At 35.9% G+C, this 19807-nt stretch overlaps 1 protein-coding gene across 1 annotated transcript in view; it reads left to right on the top strand.

Moving 5' to 3' along the window:
- The first annotated feature begins 593 nt into the window (after nt 1-593).
- Nucleotides 594-19807, top strand: part of LOC131051270 (peptidyl-prolyl cis-trans isomerase CYP57) — a 134041-nt gene continuing 114827 nt past the window's right edge. Inside the window, exons 1-4 of the mRNA XM_057985704.2 lie at nt 594-1126; nt 7235-7413; nt 7500-7601; nt 16240-16346. Coding sequence (XP_057841687.2) covers nt 907-1126; nt 7235-7413; nt 7500-7601; nt 16240-16346 — 608 coding nt within the window. The 5' untranslated portion in view covers nt 594-906. The remainder of the gene's footprint in view (nt 1127-7234; nt 7414-7499; nt 7602-16239; nt 16347-19807) is intronic.

The following is a 19807-nucleotide window of genomic DNA, read 5'->3' as shown; positions in this document are numbered from 1 at the left end:
AGTGTTCTATTGACCTCACCTTCCAAAAAGGGTTACTCCCCTCTTTGTTGTTATTGGTGTGGATGTAGTCAAATTGCCTATAGTCACTCCTCGTCACATGCTTCACAACCCTTTCTAAGAAGAGCCAAAGACTAAACTACCCGTGGGTGCTCTCAACTATCTTGATTACATTCAACTACTTTGAACCTTGTAGCTATGATGCCTCTAGATGAGTAGATACTTATTTTCTTTCTTTCATTGCTTTGACCACTTCTCCCATTCATGATGCTTAGTGACTTGCTCAAGAATAAAATGAAGATGGCGTGACTACTAGTTGGGAGCCTATTCTTGATAATCTAGCCCTTGGTGGTGTTTGGAGAATGCTAGAAGACTATTATCCACCTCCTTATAATGATTTTTCTCGACTTTGTATTTCATCTCTTTGAATATATTAATTTATATTTTTCCATTATGAACTTTGAAGTATAACCTTTTTCACCATTTTTTGTACAAATATGTCTAATTTTAAGCTGTTTACAAAAATAAAATAAAATAAAATCACGGAATTAAGAACTCTAATCAAAAGTGGAAAAAGCAACGGGTAAACAAATGCAGAATCATTACAATACACATTGTTAGTGAGAGCCATGAAATCTATGAATACATCAATGTTAGAAAAATGGCGGGGCGATCACCAAGATCAGACGAAAGATTAAGAATATAGAAATCAAACTCGGTTAACAGTGGTGGGCGACACCGCAGTTCCTTCTTTCTTTTATTACCGTTCTCTTACTGTGCCTTGGCAGCACTACAAAGGCGAAGTTGAGAATGTGGGGGTATGGATTTAGCGTGTAAACAATAACAAACAGACGCTATTGCAACTGTTCTGTTTTTGAGCAGGGGGTGATGCGGTAGAAGGGCTGAGAGATGTCGAATATATACGTGTTGGAGCCTCCTACAAAAGGGAAGGTCATATTCAACAGCACAGTAGGCCCTCTGGACATCGAGCTATGGCCCAAAGAGGCGCCCAAGGCCGTCAGAAATTTTGTACAGCTATGCCTCGAGGGTTACTATAACAACACCAATTTTCACAGAATTATCAAGTCATTTATGGTCCAGGGTGGAGACAAAACTGGCACCGGGCAAGGTCACTCGCTATATTCTCTTATTTAATCTCTTCTATGCATTCCTCTAGAATAGCATAGCCTCACTATTTGATGTCAAATTTATTACGTTTTCCTTGTTTATTTTTCCTTTCAACGGTGAAATTTCGCCTCTCAAAAAATTTCAGTGCTAAATTAAACAATTTGAAGGCTTCCATGTGGGTTTCAGGGCTGAATTTAGCCAAGACACATAAATTAAAATTTTGTGCTTGACCAGTATGTAAGGACGGACAGATTTTGGCAATTTTGTAAATGAAAAAAATAATCTTTAGGAAGAATTGTCTTGAGGATTTTCAGATAAGAGTTCTTTAGACAGCTAAGCTTAAGTAAAGTTAAGCGCTGCCAAATATGGACTACATGGGGATGGAAAAGATAAAATTATATGAACTACCCATTCTCGCCAGTGAGTTACTTTGCACTTTTCTAAAATTGACCATTAAAATAGCTCTTATTGGAAATCCTGATACATTCTGTTTCCTTCGGATGATGTATCCTTGAGTATTATCCAAAACATTAATTCAACAACTTCTGCACAGTTTTTCCCAAAAGCTTGTTTCATTATTTCATTCACTGTGAAAATATTGTCTTTAATTTTGTAAATGTTACGAATGCAAGTAGCTCAATTAAAGAATTAGATTTATAAACCTGTTATTGCTTTTTAAAATTCATAGCAGATAGTGTTGAACCATCCTAGTATTAATGAATGCCAAAGAATGATGTGGATCAAGTCTATTGTACAAGGAATTCAAGTGCATAACAGGGCATGGGTAAATGTTCTAGTTGTCTGAAGGGCTTAGGATTTCAACACTTGAAGAGAGCTGGAACACTGTTTCTTGGAAAATTAGAAGTTCATGTAATTGCCTAGTAGGAATCAGTATTCTGTTAATTCCACAAGGATATTGAATTATTATTGAATCGTAAGAGTACATAATTTTATCATTGCAAGATTGATCCCTTGATCGCAGAAAGTTCAAAACTTGGAAGAAGAGATTCTTTTCATTGTTTTCCTTTAGTAGATCTCAAAGTCAGGTTTCTATCTCAACAAGCTCAGTGTAATTGTGAGAAGCCTGCAGGCCATGACTTATGTCCATTGACTATATTGTATATTTTTTATGTCTATCTTCAAAATTAGAAAAGGCAAACATTTCACCTTGTCAACTAAAAACTATACCAACAAAGGTGATGGTTAAAACAATGTTACTACATTATTATATGGCTCAGAGGTTTGGGGACCTAGCCTGGGGGTCATTGAATGGGCCCATATTGAGAGGTTCTAGATTCTCATGCTGCAACACATGATGCATTGCAAATGGATAGTTCCTTAGGGCATTGTCTAAGCCCAATTTGCCGCCTAGCTGCCACACTTTGAGACTATCTTCAGGCTTATTTTCTATATCCACAGGCTCTAATCCATGGGGGCCTCGGTTTGTTCATAAGAGATCCATTTTAAGCACTTAGCTCTTTTGAGAGGATTGCTTCACTTGTTCCTACTACTTCCTTGGCCCCCACTAGACTCCAGTTACTATTGGTACTTGGAGATCATGTTGCTTCTTCTTTCTATAAACATCTCTATTGATAAGCTACCCTCTTTCATGTACTTCTTGGATGCCTTCTTGGTTCCTTCCCACAAATGACATCATCACTAGAATTGTCAAAGAGGAGATTAACAAACAATATTTTCAGATTACTTGGGTTTCCCCCCGTGAGTTGCTTAGCCTCAAGTTGGCTTTCCATGTTGAACATTTCTTACAGATGGTGGATGGTTTTATTCGCCACCTTCACTATCTCCAGTGCGATTGTCCCATGGCTTGAGGTTTCCCCTTAGCTAGTTGAGAGTGCTCTCACCAGTTATGGGTTAAAATTGATCATTACGTCCTGTTGATGTGTTTTTTATGCACATGCGAACACAGAATAAAATACCAAGGTATCTTATCCTCTCTTGAACAAAGTTTCCCCGACTACTGAAGATCTCGCTGAAGGATCAATCAGAGCAACTCCAAGGTTCTGATATGTAGGTTCTCTACTTGTGGATAAGCTCTTGCGGTATGATGTGATTTGCTGGAATCACAAGGGGACTTACGTTTGATCACCCGAGCGTCCAATTTGCTGGAATCACAAGTCCTATCTACTAACTGGGAGATAAAGAAATATCAAAAGATGAAAGGCTTAGAAAGTCTAATCTAGAATGTAAGAAGATGGATGAATGACCAGGTGGAGTCCTACTGGGCTAGGTCTCACCATCAGATTGAACAACCCGACACCAACTCAGTGCGATCTTCTAAGGGATACTTCAAATAGATTCAAATCTTACACCATCATACACTGATCACCATTCAAGATAATGCATGAACAATAGACGTGTAATGAATTGAAATTAAGTTCATTCTATGCCAGTTGACCACGCAAGGCGCACTTACAGTCAGCAAGAGGCTAGTGGTTTGGACTAGGCAGATTCCACGCGAGTGCATTCAATAACTTCTTTCATTCAATCTAATTATCTATCACTAAAATGAAGATTCAACAAGAGACCATGCATATTGTAAAGAAACGACACATTTCACCATAACTTCAATAAAATGGAGTTCATTTACAACCAAGGCAACAATTTCTTGCCTTTTCTTCCTAATCTACTCTAATTGCTATTCTATCTGCTGACTATTCACTAACTCTTTTTAGCTAACTCCTAACTATTATCTATTAAACTTTACAAATGAAGAGCCAGGGCTTTATATAGGGAGCCCTTTACAAATTGACGGCTCTGATTGACTTAGAATCAATGGCGAGGATTACAAGATAGAAACCCTAATTAGGGTTTGTTATGACAAACTTCCTTAACCAATGAGAAAATTACATTCCAGGAGTGAGAACCAATAGGAAGTAGGGGTAGGTACACTGAAGTTTGTGCCGTCTCCGATGAGTTAGGTACATTGAATCTGGACATGCTGAGGTGGACCAATTTGGCTGGAGGAATGATGATTGGGATGCCACCTTGTCTGACGTCTGTGTCTTGGTTGATCCACCTTTGTCCTAATTTGATGAATGATGTACCTCCTTTACTCCCATGTGCTTGATGAGGCTTCCTTACTGTCAAGTCTTCTTTCTCCTCTGGTAGCTCATATTGCTTTGAAGAGCCTGTAAGGTCCTCCTTTGTCATCATTTGGTTCCTTTGTTTAGTAGAATGAGGTCTTGAGGCTAGCTTGCAACTCCTTGAACACTTGCAGTCTTCCAATGCTTCAAAACACCTTGAGTCCTCCTTTCTGCATTTGGAACGTCCTTGATAATGATGAGACTTGAAGAGGTCGTCCTTGTCCGGGCTTGATCTTCTCCATCTGCAAAACAAACCAAAAGGTGATTAAGGACACATAATAAATTCATTCTAACATAGCATTTTCTACCTTAAATCATCAACAAAAAGGCATTAGAATGAAATTTGCTCAAGATCCTCCCCAGGGACAGGCCCTATAAGAATTTCTCTCTGGACCCTTTGGAAGGGTCAGGAGCGAAATTTGCATTTTAGCTCAAATTTCATCATCTCCTTGCCTTGAACTTCTCTTGACCTTTGAATTGCTTTCTCCTGAAGACATCATTGATTTGACCCCCAAAAAGACCAAAAAAGAGGATTTCGCTTTTTACCTTGGCCAAGGACAGGACCTATAAGGAATTTCGCTCTGGACCTTTTGGAAGGGTCAGGAGCGAAATTTGCATTTTAGCTCAAATTTCATCATCTCCTTGCCTCAAATCTCTTCTCAAGGAAAGAACACATTAATTTCTTCCCAATGCCTAGGAATTCATATCTTGAACTCATACATGAGCAAACTAGATGATTTTGAGAATTTCGCTCTGGACTCTTTGGAAGGGTCAGCAGCGAAATTCATGATTTGCTTGATTTCTCTCTCTTAGCTCTATCCTTCTCACTTTCTTTTACCTGGAATCTCATCTTTGGATCCCTCTCTCATGAAGGCAACACTTGTTTGACCCCTATGAAGGCCTGAAAGGAGGAATTCGCTCAAAAACATGGCCAGGGACAGGACCTATTTAGGATTTCGCTCTGGATCCTTTGGAAGGGTCAGGAGCGAAATTCAAGTTTTAGCTCAATTCCTTCACATTTGGTGATCACAAACCATTCAAAGGCATGCCTAGGGGTATCTTCAAGCTCAATTCACCTTGATCAACTTTTGTCTTGACACAAAATTTGAAGAAAAAAGAGATTTTGAGAATTTCGCTCTAGACCCTTTGGAAGGGTCAGAAGTGAAATTCATGTCTTGAGCTCATTTCTTCATTTTTTCAACTCCAATCCACCTCAAAAGGCAAGGACACATCACCCCACTCCCATCCCCGCCATAAAAACCAAGGATTTGACCTTCCCCAAAAGGGAAAATAGGTGTTTTCAAGAATTTCGCTTTGGACTCTTTGGAAGGGTCAGGAGCAAAATTTGACATTTTAGTCTCTCCGTTAGGATTCATATATGGAATATAACATTTAAGTATAAGAAAGAAGTATACTTTAAGTTATATTCCATATATATTGTCAGGATGTTTCAGAGTGGTTTCGGACCTCCAAGAGTTATAATGCAAAATCTAGTTTTTGGAGGATTCTTCAATTTTCCAGACTTAGTCAAATTTAAGGATCAGGATGACATTCTAGACTTAGCCAAATTTCAGGACGTTTGAGGATCAGGATGACATTCCAGACTTCTCAAGGCGAATTCGCTCTGTCCTTGATGTAAGGGATGGGACCTAGGAGGACATTATGCATTCAACCAAGGTTTGATTTAGCAACTTGAAGTGTGACCGGATAGTACACAAAAAATACCCTAGGAATGATATAAATAACCCCCTAATCACTCAATTGACCTGACCTCTTGAGGAGATCCACCTGACTCAAGCAGAGCCTGCTATCCTAATGAGCCCCCTGGCGACCCTTCAATGCAAAGGCTAAAAGCCTAGAACCTACAAGACCTAGAAAACAAACCCCAGAAAGCAAAAAGTAGGGGTCCCCATTTACAATGGGGCGATGTGTGAATACGTCACAACATGTCCTCCACCAAGATTGGATATACCGTCTTTGCTCCCTCCATGAGGTGGATACCAAGGAACAATTCAGTTTCAAATACTCCATTTAGTGTGAGATTCGAGGAAGATTTCACTACCTCTACAAGGAGTTAAGCAACAATCTATCTACTTTCTTTAGATATTCAGATAAGCAGTGCTTGGCTTAGTGCTTCACATATTAGAGATGATAGATTAGTTAGGTGATGCTTTTCTTAGCACATCATTACTACCTAGTTTACACACCCTGCCTTGTCTTAGCATCATGGCTTTTTTCATTTCTATCAGCATGACTCGGCTCCATTTTTGTGACATAGATCTACTACTTATTGGCTGCCTTATAGACCATAGGGGTAGATTCACATTACATTTCATTGGACGTTAATGTTTGGGAAGTTTCTAGAGGAAGTGCTTTGATTCCTCCCAGGATATCCCAATGTGGCCTTTCGACCTTGGATACTCCTCTGCAATCGTTATCTCTCAGGGTGATTGATAATGGCTTGGATTCCTCCTCCATTTTAGATGCTGACAAGGATATTATATGATATTTCCTTCTATTCTTCACTAGCACATGCTTTTGGACCTCTTATTTGCTCTTCATCGCTATTTGTCAATGCATAGTGCTTTGTTTTATCTTATGTACTTTTGTTGTATTGATTCTAGGGTCATATCATCCTTGAACTATTGTTAACTGCTGTAATCTCTAGTTCCATTCACCTACTTTTGGTCATTTGTGGACATTAGTATAATATCTTTCTTTCTTAATCCATAAATTCTTTGTTCATCTCAAAATACTAGATACATCATTAAGACATTGGCGATTGATTTTTTCCGAATACAGGACTTTAGTTCTTTACTTTACTACTCTTTACAAAATCATAAAACTAATTCTGTTATTCAGATACAACTATTATGCTCCTCTTCATTAGATAAAGTATCGTGTGAGAATTGAATAAAACTAATTCTGTTATTCAAGGGCTCTACATTTTTCTGTTTTTGTTTATACCCACCTAGAATTTGATAATGTTTACTACTTGTTTGCAGGTGGTGAAACTATCTATGGAGCTCCTTTTGCTGATGAATTTCACTCTCGTTTACGATTTAAGCATAGGGGCCTTGTTGCATGTGCCAATGCTGGATCTCCCAATACAAACAACAGTCAGTTTTTTATTTCTCTGGATCGATGTGATTGGCTTGACCGTAAGCACACCATTTTTGGAAAGGTATCTAGACATCGGATTAAGAAAGGTTTATTATTCTACATTAGATACTGAGATATTGATTATTAATATAAATATATTCATTTCAGGTCACGGGAGAGTCAATCTTCAATCTTTTGAAGCTGGGAGACATTGAGACAGGTGAAGATGATCGACCTATAGATTCCCCTCCAAAAATAATCTCAGTTGAGGTAGTTATCTGTCTATGATATTTACTTTATTTTGTTGGATTTCTTCTTGATGTATACAATTTATGGGTGTTATTTTTGAATGTATCTATTACATGTATTGTTTGGAAGAAATATTAGTTAGTTTTTCTGTATGCACAATCAAGGTCTTTTATTAACATCACAGCATTAATTTGTAAGAGAGTTATCTGATATTCCACAATCACATTTTGCACAGGTTCCTAGCTTACCATGCATCATATTTCTGGCAAAATCTTTATTCTTGCCATATTGATGAGCAGTTTTCACTTCCAAATTCATATATTTCAATCTCATTTAACTTGTGTTTGCTTGACAGTTGACAATAGTTGCTAGCTTATTCACAACAATGTGTTACAAGGTTTGCATGATCTTGTCACTATTGAAGTAGATGGGGTAGACTTACATGTACTTTACCTTGACAGCCAATTTCACATATACTTCATCTTGAATGGGAAACACATCTTTACAAATCAATATTTTACATTACAACTTCAGGGGGCACATGATTACATTGGAACCATAAACTGTGACCCTATGACACCAAAAAATTCTTTATTTCAAAGCATACCATCACTGTTTTTGACTCTATAACCGACATGACTTACCATAAAAGTTGCTTTGACATTAAATTTCTGAATCTTTCAGTTGTTATTATTGGCATCAAGTGATAGGTTGAGGTTATGAACAGAACTTACCAGTGTATTAAATAAGTACCATTTAAAATCTGTTGAAGCATCATATACATACAGAAAACATACCTATGTACCATCATATACATACATACATACATATATAGCATCATAAACATACATACATACATATATGCATATTGATCCAAAGTGGAATCAATGTAACATAGAGACTTATATTATCACCATGGTATTGTGACTCAAACCTAGCAAAAACTTAGCAAGCTAATTTTTGAATTAGACTCGGACTTGGTACTTAAACTTGGCAACATGACAAAATTGACAAATATATATTTTAGATTAATTAGTGAGGGTTCTATTGGGGCCTTTGCCCTTGAGATTTAGACAAAAGGCTGTATAAGAACTGTCACAACAAACCTTTCTATTTCTTACTACTAGATCTAAGCTATGTTCCACGGAGTTCCGGGGATGGGAACGGCAGGGGACAGTGGGACGTTTTTGTGGTACGGGGGTACTTTTGGGCCATTTTCGAGGGGACAGCACGGGATGGCTGTTAAAAAAATAAGCATATCATAACAATGATAAAGCATTCATCATAGACATTAATGTATATCATTGATTGGGTAAAAACTATTATTCTAGCAGCAAGTATTAAGCATCATTCGTATTTCCTTTTGGAAGAAATACTTAACCTGCTGAGTTTTCTCATGCAGTATAAGCTTATAAGCTATATGCATTGATTCTTTGAATTATCTTTCACAAAGCATACTCTAAAAACTGACAATAATTTGAGTTCATTCATTCATGTAATAGATTGTCCTTAAATTTGAAGTGTTGCATCATGCATGAAACATTACAATTTCTTTTGTTAAATGAATACCGGTCACTTTCCAAAACAAGTGGAAACAAGGTCAATGCAATGCTTTAGGAGCCATCCATGAATAAAAATGATAAAATGGTAGATATCTGAATTAGATGGTGGCTCCATGAAGGTGTGCTGCCTGGTTTGTCCAGGTTGTACGAGAGTGTTGCAGAGAAGTGGTCCCATGCATTTCTTGGATTTTGTTGCTGCTCTTGCAGAGAGTAAAATAGCCAGCTTTTACATAAAATTTCAATTTTGGCTTATCTTTAAAAAAAAAAAATCTTCCAGTCCCACTTCCTCTGCATCTACTTGAAGTCTGCAACTAAAACATTTGCTCCAGTTTTCTACTCAACATGCTATTTCTACTTGTAACTCAACTAGATAGTTTTTATGGACTGCCAAAAGAGTAAAACTTGGAGCAGTAGGCCCAAAGTTGCCCACTCATCGCTCAGGAAACGTTCCCTATTTCTGGAATGGGCAGGAAATGTTGAAAAAAAAGTCCATGAATCCCCGTACTGTCCCCAGTACGGGGACAGGGGTACCAAGGCTGGGGACGCATCAAAGTGGAACATACTAAGCTTATAAGAACTAAGAAGTAATTTTCTTTCATTTGGCAGATTTTTGATTGGAAACCAAAGTCCAATCCACCCCTCCTGTAAATTCCAAATTCTGCTCCTCCATTGACAAAAGATTTTATACCCCTCATGGTATACTTTCCTTATTCAAAGGAATGCTAGGCTTAATGGGAGCTATTGGAAGCTTGCTTGCAGACCTTGAACAAAGGAGATGAAGTACAAACTTTATCCACCAATGAACTTTCAAATTTAACCTCTCAGAAGATGGAAAGGGAATCAAAGGGGTCTCTAATGCCTGTTTTGGAGGGGGTAAAACATCATCCACTGAAGGAACCTGCTCAATAGACTTCTTGGAAGGCAAAGGAGATAAAGGAGCCCCTTGATGGGGCTCTCAAACAGAAGAAGATACTTGAGTGGGCCTTGAAGAAATACAAGATTCCTTCAAAACACTTAGGAAGGTAAAGTGGTGGGGAAGAGCTTCTCTCCACCATGAAGCTTGGGTAGCAGAGTTATGATTCTTGCTAGAGCAGTCAGCAGCAACGCGGTCTGTTTCAATGTATTTATGGCAACAGAAAGCAAGACCCTCATAGTCAAAAATCTGCTTCTATGAGTGATCAGCCATTTTCAATGCAATATATGCTGTTAGATTTTTTGAGATATCCAACTCAACCAGAATATGGGCAAAAGTTGTCTGGGAGAAAGTAGAAGTCACCACATTTGTAGATATAAATCTTTCTAGGAAGTTACCAATCACTGTGAAACAAGAATCAATCCAAACTAGGGAGGGAGATTAAAAAACCTGAGCCAAATTTGTAGGACATTAAAATATTATATCAAAGGGGTGAAATCTAAAAACTGTAGCTAAATGAGGAGTGAATGCTTTCCCCATTCTCAAATCAGATTGTTAAGAATAAACACCCAATTGCTACACCTTTGATCCTTTAGTATTAATAATAAGGTACGAGTAATCAGCTTGTGGCAACCTGAACTCTTAATTAAGTTATATAATTATTCATATAGTCTTATATGTTAGGAAAATAATCCAGTTTGATCAAACTCTTTCCTATATAACCCCATGAGAGAAAAACATGCATACAAACTTACAGAATAGTCATAATGCAAAGATCAAAGACATACCACAAAATTACACAAGATATACTTTGGGAAAACCCTCAAGAGGGAAAAACCAAGCCTCCAAAAGCATCCATACTCAATGTATTATTCAATAATGAAAATATTACAATACACTTACAAAGTCTCCATGAATACTTATGAAACATCAAGCTGCTCCTATGTATTTTTCATGCGTCCAAGCATGATGTGCAACTATGCAACCACAAATCCCATGCCATGCTTCACATTTGCATTCTTCAAAAGAGAGCTCAATACAATGACAACCCACTTAAACCAGCCAACCTCAATCACTAAACATGTGCGTGCTTTTATAGGATCAAGTTCACATAAAACATCCAAGTGGTAAGGTAAAACCATGTGCCTCAAAACTATAAGTACACAAAACCTTTGACCTCAAATAAATATCTATTTTACATCATTAAAATAATTCTTTCTTGTGCAAGGTGTACAACACCCTATTCCTAATATTCTCCCACTTATTGTATACATTGCATAAGGGTCGATTGATGAAATGCATCATCATAGCCATCAACGAAATCACATGAATCTTGGACATACTCATGTGCTCTATCAAATTACCTGCAATAACATTCAATGATGTCCACCATCTCAAGCAAGAACTCCTCTCATCTTCTGGCGTGCCACTTATGGAAGAAAAGGAACAAACCAAGGTGAAGATGCACCAATCCAAAGAACACAAGCATCAAATCTTAGTGATAACAAAGGCTCCAAGTTGTCAAATGAAGAGAAAACGCACAGGACTGGAAATAGCAACTGTAAGGAACCTGAGTTCGAGATAGTTCAAACCCTATTGATTTTGATGCAGTAATTGATTCAATATTACAGATGCACAGATTATTGATGTAGAAACAATAGAGATCCAATAATGATTGCAAAGTAGATTGACTATAGATCATCAAAGAAATATACTGAACTCACATCTCCAGAAAATGGTACTCAGATTCTCATTAACAGTGATACATACAATTATAACAGCAATAAGCCCAACTGGTAATCAACTATGTGCAGACCCAAGATAATTACAAAATTTTCCCAACAAAGCTAGCCGATCTGATGTCACTATCAGAAGTCTAGGATAATACAGACCTGAGTGTACTCACGGTTGATTGTAGAGGTGTGATTATGTCATGTCCCAGTGGTGAGTACACCAAATATTATATATATATATCATGTGTTACAATTTATGTTCAGAATCCAGATGTCAATCTGATCAGTTTTCTTTTTAATAAGTATTAATTTAAAAAGATCTGTACTGATTTATTTATAGCGGACACAAATATATATTACAATTTTAATTATTATGATAACTATTGTTAATTATTAATTAATGATAAATGTTAATAAATGATGATTGGATTTAATAATACAAAAATTCCTAAACTAATCGCACTGGGTATGACCGCTTTCCCAGTAAGTCATAACCCAGGCGACGTTTTACATAAAGTCGTGACCAAAAGGTAAGTCCCGTCTCTTAAGAAGAGAGGTGACCATTAACCCGATAGCCTGGTATTACTATATCTAGCGCTTAGATTTCATATGGGAGGAAAAGAGGGAACAAAAAATCATACTGCATGAAAAACACAAACTCCAGCACTCGGGCTCTACACAGGAGGATCGACGACCCAGGTATATCCATATACCCAAAGATGATTTGGAAAATTAATCTTTAATCATGCCATTAAGCTTGTGGTCTGAATCTAATATCAAACCAATATAATACGATATTTATATTTACGTTCTCCTCTGTTACATTCAGTAACCACAATGATGTAAATATAGAAAATACGTAGGATACAGATCACACTTTAATCTTAGCCGAAGGTTTCTGATAATTTTGTAATTTTTCTATCTGTTATAACAATCATAACACATAAAGGAACGAAGAATTTATAAGCTGAGGAATTAATTCAGTTTACTGTTAATTCACATAATGAATACATCAATCTAGAGGAATTAATTAATACCCAGAATAAATAGTTTTCCATTGATAACAATAAACTATAATAATTCTATTCAGTCATAATGATCATAATAACATGTACTGGTGTGGATGCCAATTCCAGGGAGATTAGGGGATCTGTAGGGGTGAATATTGCCCACCCAAGTAAGTCAACTGCTGAGTTTTTATCAGTAGTCTAGGAGGGCAAGTGACTGCTCCTGGGCTTGGGTTTGGCAAAGATAAAACCACCCTTACCATCCACTGGCTCTCTGGTTAAGATGATGAATAACTGAGGAGCAAGGTATACGCTAGGGGATAAGACCCACACCATAGGGGGTAGACCACCCTGGTAAGTGAGAATTCTGCTGCCAGGGCCAGAAGGGCATGTGACCGCCTTTGGGTTCAATATGGGTCGGTTGGGCAAACCTGGTCATACTTTGACTCCTGACATAAATGTTAAAAATGAATCAACCATACCACTTTAAACATATAAACATTTATATTCATTAACTATCTGCTGCATAAATATGTAATATAAACTTTCTGTTTTCTGATCATTCGTCTTTATGGTATAATTGTGTATATATATTCTTTCTGGTAACTCATCTTTCTGTTTTTCTGATTTACTTTTCTGTTGGTTAACCCAGGCAAACACAATTTGTATATTTGTACTTAGTAAGGGACATTGCAGATTAGGCGCCTTGAAGTAGTGCCGTTTTCTCCTTCCAAGTTCCGCTTCAGGTGCAATAATTTCCATTTTCTCGTTGAAGTAGACCAAAGTAACAATTCCAACAACAAAATTTGTTTACAAATAATATTCTATAATTAAATCATCTAGTAACTATTGGACTTTTAAAGTAAATAAGCAATCAACATTCAAGAAATGATGGACAATATCTCCTATTTGGATCCATTCTATAGTTTCCACTTCCTACAACCAACAATAGTAGGGATTGGAGGGGAAAGCATGATAGGGTGCCTGGAAACTGTTCGCCACAACTAAGCCCAATATATGACTGCGAAGACAATTCGACCCCTTGGCCCACAAGTGGCAGGAACTGCCGTCCATGCAACATGGGGTGGTGTGCAACATGTTTCCTTCTAACCCATATATGATTGCTTGTAGGGGAATAAATAAATTAATTTGCTAACTGTAGGAATCTAAATAGATTAGCAATTCTCATTAATAACTAGATCAAATATATATAAAAGATTATATATTAGACAATATATTCAACTACATTGCATACCAATCACTGCTAGATCACAGGTCTGCTGTTTTCTGAATGCAGATTGTACATACAAGATGATAGATCTGATTTGGTTTATGATTAATTGATTGATTGATTGAATTCGTTCCTTTGATTAGATGATTTTTGTTATCGGTGAGTGATGATTAAGTAATTGTTGATTAGATGATTGATAAGTGACAATGTAATGAATGTTAGTTTGATATATTAGTGGATGATGATTGAATGAATGTTGATTTGATAGAGTGATACTTGTTTGCTTAATTGTTTGTTTTCTTGATCCCAAGATGAAGTGATGATTGATGTGGATTTGATGATTGTTTTCTTGATCTTGCTGATTGATTGATTTATTGAGGGATTAATGATTGATGGATGAATGAAGGATTGGTTTTGATGGATTCATGAGTGATGATTGTTGGTGTTGGAAATAAGCCACACCCGGACCGATGATGGACTGGTCCAAGAGGGGCCAGTAGCTCAGTGGTAGAGCACTCCAGCAGCATATGGAAGGCCCTAGGTTCAAGTCCTAGCTGGTCCATGTCTCAACATGGTATTAGAGCCAGGTCCAGGCTAGGGGCCCCAAGCACATGAGAGGTGTGGCTTAAGGGGGGGTGTTGGTGTTGGAAATAAGCCACACCCGGACCGACGATGGACTGGTCCAAGAGGGGCCAGTAGCTCAGTGGTAGAGCACTCCAGCAGCATATGGAAGGTCCTAGGTTCAAGTCCTAGCTGGTCCATGTCTCAACAATGATTGATAAGTGATCCTTCAATGCTTTGAATGAATTCTGCTTTATACTTTATTGGCGAAAGGGTCATCACCTTTCATAAGAATTGAGTCACCACTTTTCATTGTTGCCTTTGAGAATAATAAATTATTCCCCAAGTTGATTTCCCTTGGATGGCCTCCTCAAATGAAACTTTCTCCCCTTTATATCTTCCAATGTGAGGGAGAGTCACACCTCTTCATCGTGTATGCCCTTTGCAATGGTCACAACCTTTCACAATTACAACGCTTCATCATTTCTGCCCTTCGAGAGAGTCATAATTATCACCCTTTGAAAGAGTCACAACCCTACATCATTTATGCTCTTTGAAAGAATCATTTCCTTATTTCCTTTCCATTCCTTTCTTCTTCCATTAATCCTTCCTTAATTCCTTTGCTCCATTCTTTTCTCCTTCCTCTCCCCGCCTTTCAAATGGACTCTTCTCCCCTTTATATCTCATGTTTGAGGAAGTCACAACTCTTTATATATATATATATATATATTATTTTTTAATTTTATTATTTTACTTATTATTAAATCCTATTTCAGAAAGGGGACATTACACTAGTGGCCAAAATAGGTCAAGTTTTATGTCTTTTTTCATTTCTTGGGCCTCCTCAATCCAATGGCAAAGTCCATTTTGTTCTAGGTCATCTGTGAAACTTCCCCACAAAACCCTCATGACGAGCACAAAAGAAACCCTTTTTCCAATACATTTTCAAGCCCTAAATTTGCAAAATATGCCCACAAATCTGCAAAACCTAAAACTCCAAATCTGCATATTTCAATGTGCACAACATATCTCATACCTTGAAATGTCTGAAATCTCCCCAACATTGTCACTTTTAACTTTGCATTAGATCTATTTATAGAAGGGTTAGACCAAAACACGGATCTCTCACCTCTCTCAACAACAACTATGACTATGATACCACTTGTTAGGAAAATAATATAGGTTGATCAAACCATTTCCTACATAATCCCAGGAGAGAAAAACATAATATACAAGCTCACAAAATAACCATAATGCATAAGTCAAAGACATACTACAACATTGCACAAGATATACCTTGGGAAAACCGTTAAGAGGGAAAAACACAACCTTTAAAAGCATCCACATTAAATGTATTATTCAGCAATGAAAACATTACAATACATTTATAGTCTCCATGAATACTTTTGAAATCATCAATCTTCCCCAATACATCCTCTATGTGTCCAAGCACAATGGATAATATTAATAGAAATTACCTTCTGGAACTTTAATTTTAGCTGAGTTGGTTTTTTCTCTTTTGATGTTTTAAGGAATATAAGAGCTTGTCACATGGTTCTCGTAATTGTTGTCTATCGATTGTTGCATTTTTCTATTTCAGTATTATAGAACTTTATATTTAATATGTCATACTAAAGTATCATGGGATGCAGGTATTATGGAACCCTTTTGAGGATATTGTTCCAAGGAAGATTCTCAACCTATCAGAGCCAGGGGCAACTGAAGAGCCTAGCAAGGAGGAAAAAAAGAAAAGAACAAAGTAAATTCTCTTTCTTTGGCTATAAATTTTCCTATCGGATATGTAAAAGCAAAACATTTATGAGTAGGAATAATGAAAAATGCAGAATCTTTAAAATGAAAATAACTATCATCACATAGTCATAATAGAAATAATGAAACTGAAAATATCAGCATAGTTCAATTGCACAATAATCTCATGTCTTATATAGTCATTTGGTAATCTCAATATAGAATTTGATCATGAAAAGAGTACAAAACATCAAATACATAAGCCAGTACAAAACTCTTCAGCAAAGATAAAGACACAATGCTTGTGGGCCTTCAACTATGGTTCAAATCTTGTATCAGAGATAGTTTAGAGAGGTTTCAATTGCAAAGAAGAATGAGTATAGAAAAGGGCTAGTGATGTGAAGGCTAACAGAGATATAGCGCTGTAATGTCTCCCTCTAGGTTTAAGCCCATTTTAACCATAATTAATCCATTCCAATATACTACCTACCTACCCGTCGGCTAACTAACTATTGATAATTAACCTTACTAACTATACACTTTTTCCCGATAACAATGTCTCCCTCTAGGTTTAAGCCCATTTTAACCATAATTAATCCATTCCAATATACTTAAGACTTAAACTAGATTGATTAGGAGACAATTCTATCTTAACATAAAACAAATCTGTGATACTCCATAGTCAATTAGTTTATTTATTAACAAGTAAATTGCTCATCTACCATACTAGATAACTAATTCTATCATACTAGATCATTAATCTTATTATCCATAATTCCTAATGCAAGTGTCATCCTTTGTTACTATTTCAGTTTTAAGGAAGAGAAGGATGTGTATGTTACCAAAATGCTTAGAGACCATAATACAAATAGGCTCCCTCAAAGTTTACAGATCCAAGCCCTTACCTATCTTGGGTCCAAGCCCTCAAAGTTCATGGATTGCTGATCCCTACCCTGTATTGGGATTCATCCTATTGATTGGATTTAGACTGCCCCTCTTCGGGACATCTCAATTTTCAACTTCTTAAATACTGACAGTAATAACAAGATTTATATATAATATTATAAACATATTCTTCTTCGAATATTCACTTGAGAATTATTTCTGATTTACACTCTAATATCTATTTGTTTGATCAAAACATGATTTTATATATATTTATATACATATTTATTTTCAATAATATTATAATATATATTTTATTGTCGAACAGTTCTTATGGAATATTATAATAATAATGATTATTATACTATTATCAGTATTTATCTATTTATTAATAATATTGTTATCAGTATTTATTATAATTATTATATTACTATTAGTAATAATTAATTAATATTCTGCAGAACAACATTATCGTGATTCATATATTAAGCATTCATATTAAGCACATCACCAAAAACAAGGATGTTAGTGCCTGTAACTTAATAACAGTTCTGGTTTGATCTCACCGATTCCATAATTATATCAGCACTGTTATGTGCTAATAATATTTTATATTAAAAATCTTTTTGTTGTATTAGTAATGTTAGTTTTATATATTATCTTATTTTCTATCAGTAACGAGTTAACATTATTGAATCAGATTACTTTATAATCTTATGTCTGATATGAACTTAAAAATGATTATTAATGAATGTTGTATTAGTTTCTTTATATTGTAATATTAACACTTGTATTAGACTGAGAACAGCCCCTATTATCACATTAATGAATGCTGTATTTAACTAGTAAATAAATATAAATCAGTCCTCTACGTATCATCACAGACCAAAACCATACTAAGTGTGATGGTTGCTGGTGAAAGTCCCTCTTTCTAATTTTATTATTCCCGTGTTTTTTCCCAGTCAATGTGACTACTGATGTATTCCTATTTCCTATTTTTTTCCCTATATCCTCCTCCGTATCCTCCTATTCCTCGTATGAGGCTATACTTGTATGTATTTCCCAATCCGAGTAGCCATGTCTCTTTGAGAGTTAGAGACAAGTCTTAAAACATGCCTCTACTTTATCTTAATATCGTGCCTCTTAGTAATCATTAGCTTAGCATTAGTTTGGAAATCGATCTGCTTAGGATAATTAGATTACTAGATTAAAAATGAAATAAATAAATATATATCATTGTTAGTCAAATGTTATTATATCAATTTTATACGGGTGACATGACAGACTGTAATATTTGTCTATTATTTATGTAATATAATATTAATTTAAATATTTCAAGAATATTATTGTTGATAAATAAATATTAATTAAATAATAATATTTAATAATTTCAGATAATCATTCGTTGATAAATATTATATTAATTAATAATAATAATTGTATCATTTATGCTATATATAATGATCAAGGAGGGGACATGACAAGTGCAACAATTATGAATAAGAAAATATATTGAAGAATGCATATATGTTCTCCAAAGAAGGGCATGGCCATAGTTTATGGGAATATTGCAAGGTATACTTTTGAATGTATTCAAAGAAAATTACGAGCAGAAAAGCAGCATGATGAAATAAATTGTCGTGAATATAAGCAGAGACTGGACATCTTTTAGTTTGACCAATTGGAAGGCTTGGGAAGTATAATCAGTTAACTTAGGAAAGTGAATGCCAAAGCATATCCTGAAGCATTGGAACATTTTGTCAGAGACCGAAAACCTGAACATTCTTCTTTTTGCAAGCCCGTTTGATAAGGAAAATCTGCAGGGGCATTTATACAGGATTATTAGTTTGAGAAATTTTTTTTTTTTTTGCAAGAAAAACATTAAGTTGAACTGTACTCTCTAAAATTGGCTTGCAATGGGACAATGCTCATTAGTAGCAGTTTACAGTGGCAGGATATTCAGACTAGTGAACAAACAATTAATAAACAAGAAAGAGGGTTTTTTTGATATTGTAAAGAGTTAGTACCATAATCAAAGTGTCATGCCTTGTTGACTTCTTTTTAGAAAAAAATGTGATTTTGCAACTACACTTGTCTACATATGATGCACTTGGATCTCTCTTCCTACACTCGTAAAATATTTTAATTTTTGGAAGGGTACCAATCAGTTCTAAATGTTGGTGGACAGAAAATATTGCAGCTGTAACACCTTGATTCTCATGAAAAATTTAATGAAGTATTGCTCAAAATGTTAGTTTTGGAAGAGCAAAAATTGGCTCTAAATGTTATTGGACAGAAAACATTGTAGTCATACCTCCTTGGTCCACATGAAATATTTAATGAATTGTTGTTCTACAATTAGATCAGCAGTTCAGATTCTAGCAAACTGTGATTATTTGGAATAAAATGAATTTTGGCTATAATATTTGAATCATGCAAACAAGACAAGCTATTAGCATCCTGATTGAATTACACACATCAAGAGAAAAAAAAAATGTAAGACATTAGTGCAGGCAACATTTTTGAGTAGCAGCATAATACATTTGATGCATTGATTGGACATTTACACCTGAATTACCTGACGGA

The sequence above is a fragment of the Cryptomeria japonica genome, chromosome 9 (assembly GCF_030272615.1).
Source record: "Cryptomeria japonica chromosome 9, Sugi_1.0, whole genome shotgun sequence".
NCBI classification, from domain to species: domain Eukaryota; kingdom Viridiplantae; phylum Streptophyta; class Pinopsida; order Cupressales; family Cupressaceae; genus Cryptomeria; species Cryptomeria japonica.
The sequence above is the reverse complement of the archived record's forward strand: the minus strand, read 5'-3'. Positions and strand labels throughout refer to the sequence as shown.